General features: G+C 39.6%; 1 protein-coding gene across 2 annotated transcripts in view; it reads right to left on the bottom strand.

Annotated features, from left to right (window-relative positions):
- Positions 1–1,359: 1,359 nt before the first annotated feature.
- The window catches only part of LOC106093197 (limbic system-associated membrane protein), a 101,361-nt gene continuing 80,039 nt past the window's right edge, over positions 1,360–22,681 (bottom strand). For both annotated transcript variants that reach the window (XM_013260213.2, XM_059360857.1), the window contains exons 6-8: positions 3,257–3,559; positions 3,016–3,186; positions 1,360–2,856 (exon numbers count right to left, since the gene is read on the bottom strand). In XM_013260213.2, the coding sequence (XP_013115667.1) occupies positions 2,689–2,856; positions 3,016–3,186; positions 3,257–3,559 (642 nt within the window). In that variant the 3' untranslated portion in view covers positions 1,360–2,688. The remainder of the gene's footprint in view (positions 2,857–3,015; positions 3,187–3,256; positions 3,560–22,681) is intronic.

Raw genomic sequence — 22,681 nt, 5'->3', positions numbered from 1 at the left:
AATTTTGCACGTAATGTTTTGGTATTACTTCCAACAACTGTGTTTAGTATGATTTAAATCGTTTCATAGCTTGGTATAGCTGTCATATAAAAACAATCTTGGATCTTGACTTCTTGAGCCAATAGAGCGCGCAATTCTCATCCGATTTAGCTGAAATTTCGCATGAGGTGTTTTGTTATGACTTCCAATAACTGTGCTAAGTATGGCGCAAATTGGTACATAACCTGATATAGCTCCCATATTAACCAATCTGGGATCTTCACTTCTTGAGCCTCTAGAGGGCGCAATTCTCATGCGATTTGGAAGAAATTTTGTACAACGGCTTCTCTCATGACCTTCGACATATATGTCAAATATGGTCTGAATCGATCAATAGCTTGATACAGCTCCCATATAAACCGATCTCCCGATTTTCCTTCTTGAGTCCCTGCTACAAGGCGCAATTCTTATCCGATTGAACTGGAATATTACACAATGACTTCTACAATGTTCAGCTTTCATTTATGGTCCGAATCGGAATATGACTTGCAATAGCTTCAATAGCATAACAGTTCTTATTCAATATTCTTTGTTTGCCTAAAAAGAGATACTGCGCATAGAACTCGACAATTGCGATCCATGGTGGAGGGTATATAAGATTCGGCCCGGCCGAACTTACCACGCTCTTACTTGCTTTTATAGACATCGCGGAAGGCAAGCTGATCGAAGAAACAGGTAAGGAGCCGCTCTCTTATGCCAAATTGGCCAGGAAGCACACTGAAATAGTTGATGTATTCAGTCATCGATATCAGAAGTGCATCCGATAGGACTCCGCCAGATTATCGCGAGTATAGAGGATACATCTTGATGCTGACCTTCGCGACAGCAGAATACATTAATCCGCCAAAAAGCCCCCTGGGAGGCCAATAACTTGGCTTGGAAATAAAGATAGATATCGACCAGCTAACAAAGGCGACGGCCTTCATCAAATGATGGGGTAGCAAGTTCGCGACAGAAAGCATGGTCAAAGTTTTAAGCAAACAAAACTAAGGTTAGGTATCAGGAGAATTGGGAGGTCTTCTACAGGGAGGAGAAGGAGAAGGGAACTAGCATTGTGGTGGACCTTGACACAATGCGAGTTCTCACAAGTTTGGTTGAGCCTAAAGGCATGGCACAAGACGAGTTTGACGAGGATCACTACCTCCATTAATTTTAATTGAAACATCATGTCCTCCTCCACACATGTCCAGAACTTTAATTGGCTATGGCAGAACATTTTTGCCCATTAGCCGAACTTGTCAAGCTCAACTCGAAAGAGAAAGTTAACAAATACAAACCATGTTTCCAATCAATTCCGTTCCAGTTCATTGAAGGAAGGCATTTTAAAATATGTATTTACATTTATTGTGAATCCTTAAACAGTTAGTTCTCCTTTTTTTATTTTAAGCCCTTAATCTGTTTTTAACTATTTAAATAAAAAATTACTACTTACAGCTTGAAAATCAATATCTAAATGTAATATAAAGTTTTACCTTGGCATACATACATACATCTGTTACTAGTATAGATTTTCCCTTATAAAAGATTTGCTAAACAGACATGTTTGACTACTAACTCTATACGAATTTGCATCAAACAAATCTGCAGTATACAAAGCATTCTAAGGTCATTTTGCTTAGTGAAATACTCTATGAATACATGGCTTTGCATCAACTATTTATGGTGGGTATACAAGTTTCGGTTATATCGAATACATATAGTGTAATTATACATAGTTAAAACTTATAGATACTTGATAATCTATTCGGTAAATTATATACATTTTATATTTATACATTACTATCTTTGCCTTAAATATTGCTATACAGGTGTGCACTCTTAATGTACGAAAATGTTCATAATTTTGTACATGCAGCAGTACCTACGTAAAACCGTACGACAGAGGAGTACTCACAACTCTATATATGTATAAGTGAATTCTACTTCCTATAGTCTGACATTCTCCCACCCAAGGAGCTGGCAAACTCTGCTTAAGTTATGAAAATTACATACGAAGTGTTATTTTACTAATTACGTAATCACTAAATAGAAATGTTGTATCTTCATACCAATTAAAATGTGTTAATGGGACAAAACGGATCAAGTGCAAAATTATGGAAGTACAAAATAAATGTTCGAATACTGTATATATGTTTTCCAGAGTAAGTCAAAACAGTATTGGAGTGCACATGTTCATTTTAGAGAGACTAATGAAACTATGACGTTGTCCAAAATATGGCCATTGCAAAGCAGATATCTTTATATAATAACGGGATCTAGTTGGTTGCCAGTGGCATCGCAATAAAGTTTCCAGTTCATCGTGAAACTGTATCAATAAACGCAAATTGCGAATTGCACATTCTAGTTTTTGTTCAGAAGTCGGCAATAATTTTGCATACAATTCGGAATTTGTATATGGCCATGAACGAACAATGCACTGCCATTGTTTCATTCGAATATCGAAAATGAGTCCATACAGTTTTGAGCCACTCCGATGTCTGCATATATATACACAAAATTGTCAGTTTATATATACACAAAGAGATTATAAATAAATATAACGAGATACTATACATAAACGCTTAATGTAAGGCACATTTCACAAATAAATTAAATAAAACATATTTGCAACAACAGTAAAAACAGCATTGTGTTCAAAAAGATATATCCTTAAAATTCTACAAATATAACAATCATAACTTCCATTATTGATAAAGCGAAGAGTAACTCAATTATTCTATTTTTGGATCCACTGCTTGCAATCCCCATCTTGTATTCCATATCCAAGTCCAAGAGTAAGTCATGATTACGAGTATAGAATTGATGTATGTCGCTGATCTAAGGAGAGAAAACATTTTAGAGTCATACGATTGGAGTTTGAATTAAACCGCGCTGAGTGACATATGCAAGATAGTCCAACAGTTTTATTTATGGCAGTTCTGATTGTTTGAATTTGTCATATTATGTAGTACTTAAGTAATAAGCAATTTGACGTACCTCATTCCATCCATATTTATTTCGGGCTTGCACTATAGCCTCATATACAGCATTATGTTCTAGATTTTTTATTACGTATGACATCAAATAATGGGTACTGTCAGTTCTAATGGCAGATGGCTTAATGTGAAATTCATGCCACTTCCCAGGGTGTTGGTAAGTTTCATTCATCTAGTAAATATTGGTACATGAATGTCAAACGTAATTTGTAAAGGAAAAACTAAATTTAAACATTTTTTACCAAGAGTCGTCGATATAAGAGCTTTATCTCTTCAAGCACTGGAATAGACTCAATGGTCCATGTAAGATTGTAGTGATCCAACGAACCACTAAGGGCGGGTGATATAAAATCCGCTGGGCCTGGCCGGCCAGAAACTTCAATATACTTTTTAGTTCTTCCCAGCGCGTTATCAGCCACGCAACTGTAATTCCCAAAATCTGAAGGTTGAAAATTTCTTATTATCAAACTATAGCGATCATCCCTCGGATACATAGATCGTCTATCTGTTGGGTCCAATAGGAATGAGTTTTGATACCAAAGCATCTAGAAAGAAAAATGATTATTCAAAAATGCGGTTAATGTATACTTTATCCATATGTATATATATCGCTATAGGGCCTTCTCTGCTTTAACTTAACCTTAACTCTTGCCAACTTTGCCATAAAAAATTGGAGTGTATACTTTTTTTAATTCTATATAGTAAGGGCCCCCTCAACTGATCAATTTTTTCGTTTTGCAAATTCTAAAGTAAAGACGTGCTAAGTTCGGCCAAGCCGAATTTTATATACCCTCCACCATGAATAAATGGAGAATTGCCTCCTGTAGGACCACAGGAAGTCAAATCAAGAGATCGGTTTCTATGGGAGCTATATCAGGCTAAAGACCGATTCAGACCATACTGTTGAAGATCGTTGGTAAAGTAAATGTTAAAAATTTCAGCCAAATCGGAAAAAAATCGCGTCCTCTAGGGACTGAAGAAGTACTCCTACGAGATCGGCTTCTATGGAAGCCTTGCCAGGTTATGAACCGACTAAACCCGAACTCTAGAGGCTGAAAAATCTGAACCGATATGAACCACTTACAATTCCCAATGACTGAAGTCAATAAGAAGTATCTGTGCAAAATTTCGAACGGACGGACAGCCATGGGTAGATCGACTCAGAATGTCAAGGCGAAAAATAATTCGAGGTGCGGCACACGCAATGTCTAGATTAAAGTACCCCCATCCTATGGTGAAGGGGATGAAAATCAATGTATTTCGGTTTTTTTGTGTGTTCCGGATGGACACAAATCCGGATGAACCAATTTTCTTAAAATTTTTCCGCTGCGCCTGCTGTTACTTTATATGGAACAAAATTATCCTTTATATATTTATTTTCGACAAAAAAGGAGCTTTTAGTGATATGCCATGCTACGAAAAAAGTATGTGCATATCGCTTGACTAACAATATAATAATATAAGTGCCTCTATCTGAATTTCATATGATCTTTATTGGACCACGAATTCGATCGGAGGGTTTAATGCCATTCTAAAAGACTTTATTTCCGCCCGATATCAGCATCGTGCTCTTGTTTCAAATGCCATTTATTTAAACCCCATATTGCCATTGTCCAGAACTTTAATTTTCGACATTGGTTTAAGTAGAGGCGTCCCCCAAATGTTTGGCCACAAAATTGGTTTTCAAATTAGTTTTCCAAACTCAAATACCTTAAATTTTTGCCACATAATGGCATGGTCATTTTTACATTTGGGGGTTTTTAGGGAAAGAGCGGTAGCCCAAATATATGGTCCCACAGTTGGATATTCGCATTCAACTCCCAAATACCTTTATTGGAACCCGATATTGCGATGGTAACTTAAAAATTGCTGTTGGTGGGGTATTTTGGGAAAGGGGTAGACTTCAGAAAATTGGTCCCGAAAGTGGGTATCAATTTCATATGAGCCCCACCTTGACATGGTCGGTAAATATGCCCGATTTAGGGGTGTTTTGGTGAGTGGGGTGGTCCCACAAACACTTAGCCCTGAAAAAATATTAGCTACGTGCTCTATTCTCATATATCTATATATCATTTATTTGAACCCCATATTGGCAGTGGCCTCGAAATCAGATATCAAATTCGTTTTCTAATCTCAAATACCTTTCATTTAAGCCCCTTATTGCAATAGTCTGAAAATATGGTGTTGGGACGTCCCCTAGGCAGTTGGTCCCGAATGTTGATATCAGATTCGTGGTCTACTCCCAAATACCTTTCATTTGAGCCCCATATTTCCATAGTCGGCAAACATGACCGGTTTGGGGGATGGGGCGACCACTCAGTGACTCGGCCTTAAAAATATTAATCTGATTCATTCCCTACTCTAAAATGGATTTAGCGGCTGTAAATAATGGTGATGGTCCTTCTAATGAGCGAATTGTTGTGGCTCCGCGGATCATAGTATTTTTAGCTGGTTGATACTTCAACTGACAACATTAGGAGTTACGTGAAATCCAAGATTGTGGATTTACCCGATTATGAATTAAAAGTCTTTAAATTTAGTTTCTCTAAATCTCGTGGTATGTCTTCTTTTAAGATAATAGTTCCGAGCATGTTTTTGGACATTATAACTGATAGATCATTTTGGCCCAATGGTATCTTGGTAAAGGAGTTTGTTTTTGGAGAACGTTCCACCAATAGGACAGTGGGAATCTTGCCTCTTTTTTTCATCCTACACTCTTTATATATCTCGAGTTGTGTCACCCTTGCCCAATACTAGTTCCGCTAGGACTTCGATTGGTGGGCGTAACTATACGAAGACTAACTTGACTAGACTACGCTCTCGTTTGTCTATTCTTCGTGTTGTCTTGGTGGTCACATCGATACCTGTGTCTTGGGATTTTACGAACAACTGAATTCTGCTTTGGCAGACTCTGTACCTATCGTGAATCAGGCTGCAGAACAGGGTGCTGCTTGGTTTACATCTGCACTTAGGCCTTTACGCAATATTGGAACTAGATTGTTCAGGAGTTTTAAGAGATCGAATATTTGAAGTATTCAATGGCGAGAAGCAGGTTTAATACTGAGAACTCCAGATGTTATTCTCAACCTTTAGTCCGTTTGGGACAGGACCTTTTTCACAATCCAAAGGACTTTTTCATGTTTGTTGATACTCAAATCTTAACGAAAGGGGAGGCTTAACAGGGCTAAGGACATTAAGCTGAAATCTTGTGCTAGTGAACATTATTTGCCTCTCAATAGATTATTTAATAACTTACTAGATAAAGCATATTTCCCACGCTATTGGAGATCGAGCTTTGTTATCGAGCTTTGTTATTTTTTAGATAATTATAGATGTATGGCAAATTTGAGTGTCATTCCTAAGCTTTTCGAACTTCTGATTTCTCGAAACCTCTTCTAAAGGGTAGATCCTCATCTTCTAATCTCATGGAATTTGTATGCCATGTTCACAAGGGTATTGTGGATAGAAAACAGACAGACGTTTTTATACCGATTTTAGGCTTTTGATACTATGATACAGAGGCTTTTGCTTCTTAAACTCGATGTTATGTGTTTTCCGGCCGCTCTTCTTGATTGGATATCATTCGACTTAGAGGGCCATACCCAGAGGATACCGTTCAATGGATCTTTTTCGAAGGGTCCATTACCTTTTGTTCTCTATCTTAATAATCTTCCTGATGTTATTCGTTTTTCAAAAATACTAATGTTTGCTGATGATGTGAAACTTTTTACTCATACGAACAAACTTGTCGATACAACTTACTTGCAGTACGATCTACACTCTCTTGTCAATTGGTTCAATGTAAATGGAATGGCCCTTTATTTGAAAAAGTTTAAGAAATTGCCTTTGTTTAGATCCCAGCCAATACTTTTACAATTCATGCTCTGCGCCTAATGATATTACAAGATCGTCATGTGACCTATCGCATGATTGAGACAACCTTAGGCATTAGTGGGACCAGCATACATTCAATATTTCATGAACATTTGACCATCAAAAAGACTTGTTCGTGTTGGATCCCACACAATTTGTCAATCGCTAAAAAAATACGAATCAATTGCATTTTGAGCACTCAAAACATCGATTTGATGAGTTATCTAACGTATAGTCCTGACTTGGCACCGAATGACTTCTCTTTATTCCCGTACGTACGTTCAGCATGCATCTTTTGAAGATACCTCAATCAGAGTGGCAAAAATGTTTGGACAATTGGTTCAAACGCACGCAAAAGTGTATAGATCTTAATGGCCAATATTTTGAAAAACAATAAAGCCATTTTCGTTTATTAATATTTATTATACCCTCCACCATAGGATGGGGGGTATACTAATTTCGTCATTCTGTTTGTAACTCCTCGAAATATTCATCTGAGACCCCATAAAGTATATATATCCGTCCGTCTGTCTGTCGAAGGCACGCTAACTTCCGAAGGAGTAAAGCTAGCCGTTTGAAATTTTGCACAAATACTTCTTATTAGTGTAGGTCGGTTGATATTGTAAATGGGCCATATCGGTCCATGTTTTGATATAGCTGCCATATAAGCCGATCTTGGGTCTTGACTTCTTGAGCCTCTAGAGTGCGCAATTCTTATCCCATTGGAATGAAATTTCGCACGACGTGTTTTGTTATGATATCCAACAAGTGTGCCAAGTATGGTTCAAATCGGTCCATAACCTGATATAGCTGTCATATAAACCGATCTTGGGTCTTGACTTCTTGAGTCTATAGAGGGCGCAATTCTTATCCGATTTGGCTGAAATTTTGCATCTTATTCTTACTTTCAACAACTGTGTCAGTTAAGGTTCAAATCGGTTCATAACCTGATGTAGCTGCCATATAAACCGATCTGGGATCTTGACTTCTGGAGCCTCTAGAGGTCGCAATTATTATCCGATTTGCCTGAGAAGTACGTTGAAATGTTTGTACGATAAATCCTCTCATGACCATCAACATACGTGTTTATTAAGGTCTGAATCGGTCTATGGCCCGATACAGCTCCCATATAAATCGATCTCTCTATTTTAATTCTTGAGCCCCCAAAGGGCGCAATTCTTATTCGAATTGGCTGACATTTTACACAGGTCTCCAACATATAATTTAATTGTAGTCCAAACCGGATCCTATCTTGATATCGCTCTAATAGCAGAGCAAGTCTTTTCTTATATCCTTTTTTGCCTAAGAAGAGATGCCGGGAAGTAAACTCGACAAATGCGATCCATGGTGGAGGGTATATAAGATTCGGCCCGGCCGAACTTAGCACGCTTTTACTTGTTTTTGTATTCTCTTATTCCGAAATATGAAAGGCAGCCCTCGTATATGTTGAAGTGAACATTGCACGTCACAAGGAATTTGATATTGGAAATGTAAGATTGTGTGCAAAGTAACAGCCTTGTTTGTTTTGTTTATTTGTTTACTTTATAATTGTGTTTTATTGTCCTTATTAATGATCACTTTGTAGGTAAAATTGCTAATTTGTTTCACCTTTCTAGGCTCAATATTGACGGCATTTACAGTAAAACCTAGCCTTACAGTACTTGTCAGTTTTAAGGAATCGTTGTACTAATTGAATGCCTCTCACATAGGCTCTGGCTCTTAATCTACAACCTATTGCATAGACCGATTGATCATCTGGCACCTAGTCTACAACTCCCTCTATGGACCAGAAGAACGCTGCTAATGAACAGCTATCTTGAGATTATATTTACCTCACTGTTAGATGTTGTTGTTGGAAATCGCTGTTTATATGTTATTTGTTATTTTGTAAGTACTAGCTGAACTGGGCCCGCTCCGCTGTGCCTTCTTTTACTTTATATGGACCAAACTTATCCTTTGAATATTTATTTTTGGCAACTAAGGAGCTTTTAATGAAATACCATACTACGAAAATAGTGTATGCATACCGCTTGACAAACAGTATAACAACATAAGTGCCTTTGATCTTTATTGGACCATATGATTCCATATGATCTTTATTGGACCACGAAATCGCTCGGAGAGTTTAATGACATTTATCGGACATATTCTCATGATGTTCGATTTAGGAGTGTTTTTGGGGGTGAGGTGGTTCCCTAGACACTTGGCCCTGAAAAAAATATCAAATACCATTTATTTAAACCCCATATTGCCATTGGATTAAGTAGAGTTTAATGGTGAGGCGTCCCCCAAACACTTGGCCCCAAATTGGTTTTCAAATTTATTTTCTAATCTTTCATTTGAGCCACATATTGGCATGGTCGGCAAAGTTTTAACCCTTTGGGGTGTTTTTTGAGGAAAAAGCGGTGCCCCAAATATATGGTCCCACATTTGGATATTCGTATTCCACTCCCAAATACCTTCATTTGAGCCCCATATTGCGATGGTCAGTAAATAATTGCTGTTTGTGGTCTATTTTGGGAAAGGGGTAGACCCGAAAGTGGGTATCAATCTCGTGCTCTACTCCCCAATACCTTTCATTTGGGCCCCACATTGACGTGGTGGGTAAATATGCCCGATTTAAGCCTGAAAATATATCAGCGTCGTCCTCTATTCTCATGTATCTATATATCATTTATTTGAATCCCATATTGGTGTTGGCCTCGAAATTAGATATCAAATTCGTTTTTCAATATCAAGTACCTTTTATTTAAACCCCTTATTGCATGGGGGGGGGGGGGTGGCCCCACAGACACTTTCCCAAAAATTGAAATCGAATTCGTGCTTTACTCCGAAAGACCTTTCGTTTGAGCTCCATATTGCCATGGTCGTAAATTTGTCCTCTTTAGTGGATGTTTTTGGTGAGGGACGGCCCCGCAAAAACTTGGTTCCACATTTGGGTAACAGAATCGTGTTCTACTATGGTTCTAAGCCCCATATTGCCTTGGTCAGTAAATAAGTCCTGTTTGGGGGGTGTTTTGGGGAAGAGGTGGGCCCCCAGAAACTTGGTCCCATATTTGAATATCACAAATTTGGATATCAAATTCGTGTTCTACTCGTAAATACCTTTCATTTGGGCTCCATATTGCCATGGTGCGTAAGTATGTCCGATTTTGGGGTGTTTTGGGGTTGGGATGGTCCCCCAAAACACTTGGTCCGAAAATTGGATATCAGCTACGTTTTCTGATCTTATATACCTTTCATTCGAGTCCCATATTGCCGTTATTGGACTATATATATATATATATATATATATATATATATATATATATATATATATATATATATATATATATATATATATATATATATATATATATATATATATATATATATATATATATATATATATATATATATATATATATATATATTGTAGGTTTTGGGGGTAGGGCGTCCCCCAATTGTCCCCCATCCAAAATTTGGATATAAAATTTTTGTTTTTAGGTTACTATAAGAGACCAAATTAAATCGCATCCAACCATCTCCGAGATCTGGCGTTTCTAAAAATTAGGGTAAGGGGGTGGGTAAGATTTCAGTGCAAGCATATTTATGCCTACACTGCTTGCGGTCTTGAAATAGTACATGCAATCGGATATTTAGATTCAGAATTCGATTTTATCAAATTTATTTTATTAGTGATTTTAAACAAAAAATATACGGTGGTTTTCGCAAAATCGGATTTTCCAACAATAAAACAATTTTCAAATACAATAACCTCAGTTCCCCTCTGAGAAAGATGAATAACATTAGTTTTTTAACAATTGTGGGCGACGAATGCGCATGCAACATTGTGAAACAGGGAAACGGTCGGTAGGATGGCGAAAATCCTATGGAGGGATCGAGATCGTGAGAAGACGAGGCTATTACTGAAAGGAAGCAAGAAGGAGGTCAGTATAGCTATTGGTATCATAACGGGACGCATAGGACTACGAGCTCACTTATGTCAAATCGGTGCGGCAAGTGATGGCATGTGAGGAAGACGATGGGACGTTGGAGCATTTCCTTTGTCATTGACCGGCTTTCGCGTCTAACAGATACCGGCACTTAGGTGGAGACAAAATACCAGACATGAACCCACTTAGGAGAGTGGTATTGAAAACAATTAAGGATTTTGTAAGTAGCACGGAATTCCTAACTTAAAATTTTCTTTTTAGAGGTTACTTTATAGTTTTTAGAGCGCACAACAAGCCGATTACTGGCTTAGGTGTGTGTCCATAGTGGCATGGGGCGGATTAATATCTGCACCCTCTTTTCAACCTAACCTTAAGCAATTGTTTTAATGGCCTGGAGCAGAACAAGCCATAAAGTAAAAAATATACGTTTAAAATTGCCACAAATGTACATTAATATGTTATAATAAAAATGTGAAACTGTTTCTTCCAAGGTTAAACATTTTTAATATTAAATCAGCAAAGAGTGTTTGCTGTTATCACAAAACTTATTTCTGTGGGTTAAAGACAAAATATATTGAAGGCTTCATAGATTTTTCAGAGTCTACATTCCTGAGTAATAAAATTAATATGGTCAGATCCAAATATATCTGGGATAAGATAAAGTTGGATCTAGTTAGATCCAAATCGCTCGGCCACATCCAATTATATATAATTATATTTGATGCTACATATAATAATAATATAAAGAGATATATATTTTGGGCTATATATATGTATATCTTGCTCTGCAAATAACCGAATTTTGCTATTCCTGTGTTCTAAAGTAGAAATGCTTATTTTTCATTTAAAATTATACAGCAAATAATAATATTTTTACTTTAGTAATTCTTAAGTATTAGGCATATTACCAACTACCACATACTTATTTGATCAATATGTGGTAGTTGGTGTTAATAATTGGTAATATATGGTGTATGGGAGTTTTATTTTTCCAATGTAATATGCTTACAGAATGTAAAAAATATTAAAAAAAAAATTAATAGTTTTAATTACATTTGCATGTAACATATTCCCAATGTCTCCCTTTAAATGTTCTATGGAAGTGAGGTCAGGAGACTGAGCAGGTCACAGCTTAACGTGAAACCCATTGATCTAAAACCACCCCTTGCCAACTTACCAGTATGGTTCCTATCATTATCTTGTTAGCATACCGATTTCAGAAGCATTTTCTGTCTACTATGCTAGATTATTACTTGCTCCGAGGTTGTAACATATCCATCTTCCCACTGTATCTTACCACAACGTTGTGAACCGTTGTACAAAAAGCTCCATCGTATCATTACTTTTGGCCCACCATGTTTGATTGCCTTTTCTGTAAATTGTGATTTATGTATTGTTTTGGGAAGGCCGGCGGAAAAATGTCTCGGCCATGTTTCAGCATATAATAAAATTAAAAAATTCGTCGGTCAGCAGTATGTTCCTCAATTTTTTAACCCGCCAATCGATACGTCCTTTAGCAAACTAAACTGACTGTTTCATTGTCAGTAATAGTACCATTTTTGGACTATTTTCGATTAAGTAACCTTCTAACAATGGATCGCTATAGTGGGACCTAAAGAACCTATAGTCAGATTTAACTCTTCTTAAATACTTTTTGTAGATGTAGTAGGGTTTGCTTTGTTATATCAAACAATCAACGCACTATGGCGCAGATTCAGGTAACAGGTCGCAAAAATCAAAATTTTCGTGTGAGTCTACAAAATTTTGAAAGAACCTATCTTTTGTAAAATACTCCAACGATTTCAAAAATGTCCCCAAAAATGTCAGATTTTTAGTTTGGGAGATACGGCCGTTCAAAATTGACTTTTTTCGATTTTCAAAAAAACACACAATTTTTAAGGAACTTGTATTGTAGCCGTGTAGTGGAGCGGACATATTTTTATTTCGCTCCTCAAAGAAGAAAAATATATATCCGTATCTTGGAATAGGTACTACCTATTAGGAAAAAAAATTTAAACCATTTTGGAGTAGGCTAGCAATGGACTCCAAAGACTCAACATCAGCGGTGGTGGCGTCAGACCGTAGCTTGTTGTCCTCCCCTCCTATAGGTGTGGGTGCCTTGGTACCCGTAGTCGAGAGTAATGGTTCAAGCGCACAACTAGTCGTCAGACTAGTGTGCGGTGTTTCTGAATCGGATTCAGACAGCGACGGTGTCAATGAAACAGTCATCGCAGCCGAATCGAGAGATGAGGACAGCTGGATGACGGTAGAAGTGAGCGATGGCTTTGCTCACAAGCAGACCGGGAAAGCGATCCGATGCACGACGAGGGAGACAGAGGAGTATGTATCGGCAGCGCAATCGGGCGAAAGTGCAGGATGCTGGAAGGAATCGAACTGGCATTCCAACCACTTCTAGGGAAAATGAAAAAAAAAACAGATCTCCCGAAGAGCATAACACTGCTAATGCTGAAGAAGAAAAAGAACTCCCCCCTTTCAAGTACTCTGGGAAAACCAAGCCAGCCATCCCGCAATGGAGACTCCAGACAGTGTCCTGCGGAGGTAGACAAAGTCGGAACAGCAACGGAGGAAGCGCGCACGGTCCCTGAGTCTCCATGGAGTGTTGTGACTTCCAAACTGAAGCCACAGCCATCACGGAAAGGAAGATGGTCGTTAAGAATGGCAAGGAGCTGGCCTCTTACGCCAGAGTGACAAGGAAACACATAGAGATGAGCTGACTTATGCAGTCATCAATATCGGCAGTGAATCCGGTAGGATTCCACCAGATCATCGGTCTCAAGTGGTTAACGATCGGATTTTCGAGCATGTGTGGATCTCTGTAGAGGGTCCACCCGTACAAGTGAAGAGCTGCGAGTGTAGAGGGGACATATTTACTCTGCGTTTTGCGTCGTCGGAATGTATTGATACCGTAAAACAGCTTGTCAGAGGTATCCACGCTCCCTGGGAGGGCGCAAATGGATATTCCCCAGCTCTCAAAGTCGACGGTCTTCATCAAGGGACAGGGCAGTAAATTTGTGACGGAACGCATGTTGGGATTCTTGAGCAAGCAAATCCAAGGTTTGGTCGCAGAAAAGTGGGAGGTCTTCCACAGGGAGGAGAAGGAGGAAAGAACTCTCCTGGTGGTTGGTGATTGGGATAGGCAGAAATTCTCATTTTGAGACATCAGGACGTGCAGTGGCAGGACACGCAATAACGCTTAACGGACAATATTGGGAAGACTAGGATAAGTAAAGGTCCTAATACTAAAACATCAGTCAGGGCAGTGGCGAGAGACCCAACACAGCGTAACAAACAGGGACCCAACAATGGACCCATCACCGACTTCAACAAATGGAATAATGGGATAGGTAAGGATCCTAATATTGAAATATTAGGCAGCGCAGCGTCAGGAGTTTCAATGGAGCCTAACGACCAGGGAGCCGATGATGGTACCATAAACTACTCCTAAGAAGCCCATTTACTTAAGGTTTGGAAGACTAAGATAGGCAAAGATCCTAGTATTGGTACATCAGGCAGTACAGGGAATGAAACTAAATACAGCTTAACGAACAGGGTCCCGACGATGGAACCATTTCCGACTTTATAACGAGTCGGAAGACTAGGCAAAGAACCTAATACGATGACATCAGACAGTGCAGTGACAGTAAAGTCAATGCAAACTAAAGAACAGGGAGCAGACGATGAGATCATGACTTACTCCCAAGATGTCCATTTACTGGAGGACCAATGATTGAGGTAATCCAGAGAAACCTCCACCGAAGCGAGACTGCTACTCACGCTCTGATGGAAAAAATCGGCAAGGGCAAGATTCATATTGCCTTAATTCAGGAGCCATGGACGACCCGGAGCAAAGTTTCTGGACTGAACCCTATCAACTACCAATCAGTCTATGGTAACACCAATGACCTGCGTTATTTGTCATGCAAATTTGAATTATATATATTCCTCGAGATGTCAACGTCGGATGCGGCAGTGGTGAGATAGGGAGACGGTGGAGGATACCTGACATCACTTTATCTGCCTTTCGAATCTCCGACATCGCCACCCACGTCGGAACTGCAACGGCTGGAAAGCTGCAGCAAAACAGACAGGAAACGAGGTACTAATAGGGTGCGATGCGAACTCTCACTGGCAGAGTTCTTTAATACTAACGAGCTAATAACTCTTAATACTGGTAACACCGCTACCTTTGTAAATACGATTAGAGATGAGGTATTAGATGTGACGATGTGTTCGGAAAATCTAATCGATGAGGTTCAGGATAGGAGGGTCATGGACCACTCTTTCTCTGACCATCGCTACATTAGGTTTAGAATATCACGGCCAGCGCCGAATTCGATAAGCTTCCGGAATAAGTTGAAAACCAACTGGACAAAATTCGGAAGGCTACTCAGAAGAAGATTTGGGCAAGATAATTGAGATTGTCTAAGCATAGAAGAGATTGACGAAGATGTCAACAGGATTACGGCTGCACTGGTGGGATCCTTCGAAGATAGTTGTCCTCTTCGGGAAAGGAAATCAGCCCAGGAAAAACCCTGGATGACCTGGGAGATTCGCAATTTTGGGAAAGAGGTCCGCAGACTTTTTAACAGAGCACGTCATACAAAAGCGGAAGGTAAATGCGATGTGTATTACACAAGGCTCAAGGAATACAATAAGATTACCAGAGCGGCAAAACGTGCCTCCTGAAAGCTTTTCAGCTAACAGGTCGATAGCGTTAACGACGCCGCCAAGATTAAAAAGTTTCTTTCAAAAACCCATGTCCAAACTGAAACATGAGTAGACAACATGGGAGTGAGAGCAGTAACAAGGAAGGGCATGCTGAGTCTTTTGGTGAAAACCCATTTTCCAAAGGATACGGCGGGACTCACGGAGACACCGAGATCTTGGAATAATGAGGTTTATCGAAGGTTTATCATAATAGAGTTTATGGTCAGAGAAGCCTTGAGAAGCTTCAAACCATTTAAGTCACCTGGATCTAATAGAATATTTTCTGCGTTACTACAGAAGGAGGCAGACCATCTTGCGTCTCATCTGGCAACTATTTTCACAGCGTGCCTTGGACTTGCATATACTCCGAAAGCCTGGCAAGGGTGATATTTATACCCAAGCTCGGCAAGGCACCTAAAGCCAACAGGCCTATTAGCCTTGCGTAATTTCAACTCAAAACCATGGAACGTATTGTGGATACCATGATAGAGAGTAGGACATCCAGTGAACTGCTCGAATACAAACAGCATGCCTATGTCAAGGGAAGGTCGGTGGAAACTGCCCTGCACGAGGTTGTGCATAAAATAAAACAATCCTTCGATGCCAAGACGTACACGTTGGCGGTATGCATTGACATCGTAGGGGCGTTTTATAATGTGCGGACCGACACACTGATCCAATCCTTAAATCAATATCGGGTGGACCCAGTCCTTAGAATCTGGATAAACCATATGCTAAGGAACAGGTAGATAAATTGCGGGTTCCATGTCAAAATACAAGGGAGTAAGTGGCACAGGACACGCCACAGGGGGTGCATTTTATGGTCACTCCTTTGGGTGACCACAAGAAATAACCTATTACTGATGCTGATTGAGGAGGGATTTGTACTGGTCTGCTATGCAGACGATGTTAAAACACTTCTTAGGAGTAAGGATCTGAACCAGCTATGCAGAAGGGCCGAAAGGGTCTTGCATATGGCAGATGACTGGGCTAGACCCACGGGTCTCAATGTTAACCCAGAGAAGACAGAGATATGCCTGTTCACGAGGAAAACGAAAGTGAGCCAATTTGACGCGCCACGTTTCCTCAATAAAACGATTTCGATATCTGACAAGGTCAAATACTTAGGAGTGATCTTGTACAGGAAACTGGATTGGAAGTGTCACATTCAGGAGCGTACTGAGAAAGCTCACAGGTGTTTGGCACTATGTAGACGGGCCGTAGGCTTTAAATGGGGCCTGAATCCGAAGATAGTCCACTTGCTCTACAGGAGCGTGATTAGACTTACTGACGCTGCTGGCGGAGATCCGGGCGATGACGGAATGCGTGCAGTGGTGTGGTGCTAACGCGAGGACGTCGAGTGTGAACATCTTTACAAATTGCCATAATGGCAATAGCAACCAGGACGATAAGGTCACGAACAGTCTTGCAGTGTAAGAAGGAAATGAACGCCTTCTCTGAGGCTGCCAAAATCCGCGTCGTTTGGGTACCGGGCTATAGCGGAGTAAGGGGGAACGAAGGGCAGACAATTTGGCGGTAAAGGCCAGAGGACTGTCGTCAATAAACTTGGTTAACCCGAAGCCTTTTGGGTCGACGTTGTCTGATTTAAGGGCGTGGGCGCCGACAACACTGTGGAATACCGAAACCGTCGGTAGGACGGTGAAAATCCTATTGTGGGATCCAGATCGTGAGAAGACGAGGCTATTATTGAAAGGAAGTAAGAAGGAGGTCAGTATAGCTATTGGTATCATGACGGGAAACGAAGGACTACGAGCTCACTTATACAAAAATCGGTGCTTCAAGTGGTGTAGGGCATGCGAGGAAGATAATGAGACGTTGGTGTATTTACTTTGTCATTGTCCGTCTCACGCGTCTAACAGATTCCGGCACTTAGGTGGGTACAAAATACCAGACATGAACCAACTTAAGGGTTTGTCATGGAAACAATTAAGGATTTTGTAAGTAGAGGTTACTTTTTTACACCCAACACAACACATCGAAATATCCATTTCCGACCCTATAAAATGTATATATATTCTTGATCAATGTACAAATCTAAGACGATCTAGACATGTCCGTCCGTCTGTCCGTCTGTCTGTTGAAATCACGCTACAGTCTTCAAAAATAAAGATAATGAGCTGAAACTTTGCACAGATTCTTTTTTTTCCATAAGCAGGTTAAGTTTGAAGATGGGCTATATCGGACTATATCTTGATATAGCACCCATATAGACCGATCCGCCGATTAGGGGTCTTAGGCCACTAAAAACCACATTTATTTGTGATTGTTCTGAAATTTGGGACAGTGAGTTGTGTTAAGTTCTTCGACATCCTTAGTCAATTTGGCTCAGATCGGTCCAGATTTGGATATAGCTGCCCGATCCTCCGATTTGGGGTCTTAGGCCCATAAAAGGTTCATTTATTTTCCGATGTTGCAGATATTTGGGACAGGGAGTTAAGTTAAGCCCCTCCAAGATTTGCATATTGTTGCCATATAGACCGATATCTCGATTTAAAATCTTGGCCCCAAAAAAGGCGCTTTTACAATCCGGTTTAACTGAAACTTGACACAGTGACTTATGTAAGGCTTTTCGACATCCATGTTGTATATGGCTCAGATCGGTTTATGTTTAGATATAGCTACTAAAAATACCAATATTTTGTTCTACACAATTGAACAATGACCTGTACTTATTAGTATTTGGTCCATATCGGATCATTTCACTGGAATTTGATGAAAGGTGGTTTACATATATACCTGAGTTGGTGGTATCCGAACTTAACACCTTTTTACTTGTTTAGTATTGAGAGCGCACACCAAGCTGATTACTGGCTTAGGTGAATGTCCATAGTGGCATGGGGCGGATTAACATCCGCACCCTCTTTTCAACCTAACCTTACCTACCCATGGAGAATATAGATTGGTCTATATGGCATCACTATATAAATATGGTCCGAAATCGGATGAAAAATGCTCCTTTTATGGACTCAATTCTCTATTTCGGGAGATCGGTCTATATGGCTGCTATATCCAAATATTGTCCGACCACCTTCAACTAAAAGGTGTAGGGGTCTACCAAAACTCACTGTTCCAAATTTCATCGAAATCGGATACAAATGCGTTCAGTAATCTACACATGAAGGATATGTTGGGTGTGAGTGCGACCCAAACACAAAGAGTAAGAGCTAATTTCCAAGAGTAGGCAAAAAAAAAATAAGGAATATCGGCGAGAGCAAAGGACGATGGTGTTTTTTCAAAAAATGACCAATTTTATTTTTTTACCTTTAGCCGAGCACATTATAAACAAGTGGTTGGTTGAGTTGGTAGCTCATCTGTCTAGCAAACGAGAGAACCCATGTTTAAACCCCACTGGCGGCAAATAGGTCTTGAGAGAGAGGAACGATGTGTTCCTTGTCAGGTGCGCGCTGGGTTTTTTGGGGAAAGCATCCACTGTGGACAATGATTTGGTGAGAGGATGTCTGCAGGGCGGTATAAGTCCTGAGCGTTTGTTGGAGGTGCCGCACCGGCCGCCGGTGTTCCTTGCGGATTTGGAGGAACAGGGCCGGCTCTCTAGGGTTGACAGGCTCCTGTTCTATAATAGGAGGTTGGGATACACCGGTATTGAGGACCTGGTCTACAACACTGTCCAATAGGCAGTCTTCTGTGGGTGCATTGGGCTCCTTTTGTAAATATGTATATAGTCTCTAGTTTTTAAGTGTCATTATTTTAATTTAGTTTATAAGTATTATTAGATATTAATTTTCCTTTTAGGTACTGTAGTTTATAGAATAAAGTAATAGTTATGTAGCACCCTTTTGAAAAAGTGAATATATTTATTTAGATAAGTAATACGTATACAGACAACATTACTATAAGATTGTTTCTAATTGTATTAGCTATAAGTGTTTTCTGAAAATAAATATAGGTATAGAAAAAGTCTAAGTATCAACTGTAGTTAATAAAGTGTATATACCAAAAAGTAATTAGTTTTTCTTTGATCCTCTGACAATAGCTATGGGCCCAAAGCGCTTATAAGAGAGCGAAATGTTTTATAAGAGGAGAAGCAGGGTGTTCAAATCAATCCTTTACTGAATAGATCGGCTTGATGAGAGTAGTTACGATTCATGCATTCATAAAGAGTGTACTGATACACTCTGGCCTGTGGAATGTGGTGAATGGCACTGCCAAGAAGGACACTGACAGCTAATTGTGGGAGAAGTCCGATGAAAAGGTCCTAGCAACGATTACTTTGTGTGTTTATGCATCGTAACTACAATACATTAAAATGCGAAATCGTCAGCAGAGGCGTGGAAAATGCTTCAAGAGGGTTTCCCGTGAAAAAAATTTTAACTCTACAAGCAGCTGTCAAATCTAAGGATGATCAAGTATAGTGAAATGTCTCAAAATATCAATGCTTTCACATCAATTGCAGACAAGCTGGTGCAGGTAGGCATTGATATAAGCGACGAGCTGCTGGAAATAATTTTGATCTTGAGTCTGCCGTCATCATTCGAGCAATATGTTGTTGCAATGGAAACGAGGAATGCGTTGTCATCACTGCAAAATTTAATTAAAAATAATGATCCTGGAAGAAGCCGACCAAAAAGGTTCCGAATGAGCAGCCGTCTACGTCCCAGCAAGCCTTTAAAGCCCAAAACAAACCATTGTTCAGGAAGCGCAATAAAACAATTAAAGGTAGGCATCAAAACAGAATTTTGCTGAGAACTGCTATGCAAATAAACAGTGGAATAAAAAGGAACAACAATCATTTTGAGTTTTTTTCGGCGCCAGACGCCAATGAGCCAGATCCATCATTATAGTGCATAGACAGCGGTGCGACTGCGCACATGTGTGGCATCAAGGAAATATTTTCCCATTTGAAAACACACAGCGAAAGAAGGCATCGGCGACACAGATATATTAACCAAATAAGACAGTTTGGTTGTAGGAAATGTATTTATTATATGTGCGAGAGTTGAAAAATAAGCAAATGGTATGCGGCCTAGAAAAAATAGCTTTCGAGGGCAAGGTAAATTGTGATACCTGCATGAAAAGCGAGATTCACGTGCAGCCATTTAAGAAAGCCACCGAAAAGTTGGCGTCAAATGTACTAAACTTAATACACACTGATGTTTGTGGTCCATTCAGTACACCATTCCCGACGCATCCTCGTATACTTCCTGAACACAAAAGATGAAGTATTCGAAAAGTTTGCCGAATTTAAAACCTTGGTAGAGCGCCAAACTGAGCGAAAAATTAAGTCAATTCGGAGTGGCAATGGGAGAGAATTCATTAAAAAGTGAATTGATAAGTATCTCGCCGAACATGGCATTAAAAGGCAATTGACGACTCCGTATACTCCACAACAAAATGGCGTGGCTGAGCGCGCAAATCGTACGTTGCTTCAAATGGCACGAAGCATGATTTTACATTCAAATTTGCCTCAGTCGTAATGGGCTGAGGAGATAGCTTATGCAGCATACAACAGAAACCGGTCACCAACGAAGCTTGTAAAAGACAAGACACCATATGAAGCATGGACAGGTCGTAAACCACATATAAGCAATCTAAGAAAATTTTATGTAAAGGCTGTGGCGCTAGAAAAACAGCAGCATAAGAAGTTCCGTCCAAAGGGAAAGGTGTACAACATGGTTAGATATTCCGTTACATCGAAGCCATCGACCCAACAACAAGGCAAGTGGTGGAAAAGCGATTTGTACGGTTCGATGAAGAAGTAGGAATGAGACAACCTGAATAGCTAGCTGGATCAAATGAAAAATAAGCCATCACACTACAATTAGATGATCAAGAAGACAGAAATGCTGAAACTCAGGAGGAGCAAACTGGTGAAGAGGTAGTTTCAAGTGAAAGTGAGAGCGAATTCGAAAGTATCGAAAAGCCATACGTTTCAAGCAATGAAGCTGGCCACAAAATGCAACCAATAATCGACACAGGTAGGCCATAAATAGTTCGAACTGTTGCAGAGGGATGTTCTCAACAGTATGGTTTGAATTTCCTAAAAATATTTTCGTCAGTAGTGAGGGATGTTTGCACTGCATACTTAAATAGCGAGCTGCATACAGCAGCCAGAAAGATTTACACTTTCAAAATATCCACAAGGCGTTCTAAAATTAAACAAAGCGATATATGGTTTGGAGGCCACCGTAGCGCAGAGGTTAGCATGTCCGCTTATGACGCTGAACGTCTGGGTTCGAATCCTGGCGAGACCATGAGAAAAATTTTCAGCGGTGCTTTTCCCCTCCTAATGCTGGCGACATTTGTGAGGTACTATGCCATGAAAAACTTCTCTCCAAAGAGGTGTCGCACTGCGGCACGCCGTTCGGACTCGGCTATAAGAAGGAGGCCCCTTATCATTGAGCTTAAACTTGAATCAGACTGCACTCATTGATACGAGAGAAGTTTGCCTCTGTTCCTTAGTGGAATGTTCATGGGCAAAATTTGCAATTTGCAAAAAATTTGATATATAGTTTGAAGCAGAACGAAAATGGAATACCAAGTTAGGGGATATTCTGCGTTCAATGGATTATATTCCTTGCCAAAGTGAACCATGCACTAGTATTTTGAGTTTAATTGCATTGCTATCTATGTTGATGATATTATTCTTGCTTGCAAAAGGAAGGAAGACATTATTAAAATCAAGGCGATAATAGCAGATGAATTCGATTGTGTGGACAAAGGCCAACTACATTTTTTCCTTGGCATGCAGATTGAATGCGAAGGCGAACTTGCATTGATATCTCTACACCAAAGACAGCACATCGAAGATATTCTAAAACTATATCTACGCCATTTGATTCAGGATTTCAAATCGCATGTAACATAAATGACTGCGTAAAATAGACGAAACAGAATATCAACCCATAATTGGTATTTTGACATATTTGGCAATAACGTCTAGGTCGGATTCACAGCATTCGGTCTCCAAGTTAGCGCAATGAAACAAGGATCCACATAAAGAACATATCGCAGGAGGCGTAGCTTCTTCTCATAAAGAACCCATTGTATATATTTATAGAAAAAGTTCAAGCCTAAGTATCAATAGCAGTTAATAAAGTTTATATGCCAAGAAGTACTTAGTTTTACTTTAATCCTCTAACAGTCTTTAAAAAA

This window comes from Stomoxys calcitrans, chromosome 1 (genome assembly GCF_963082655.1).
Source record: "Stomoxys calcitrans chromosome 1, idStoCalc2.1, whole genome shotgun sequence".
Lineage (NCBI taxonomy): Eukaryota > Metazoa > Arthropoda > Insecta > Diptera > Muscidae > Stomoxys > Stomoxys calcitrans.
The sequence above is the reverse complement of the archived record's forward strand: the minus strand, read 5'-3'. Positions and strand labels throughout refer to the sequence as shown.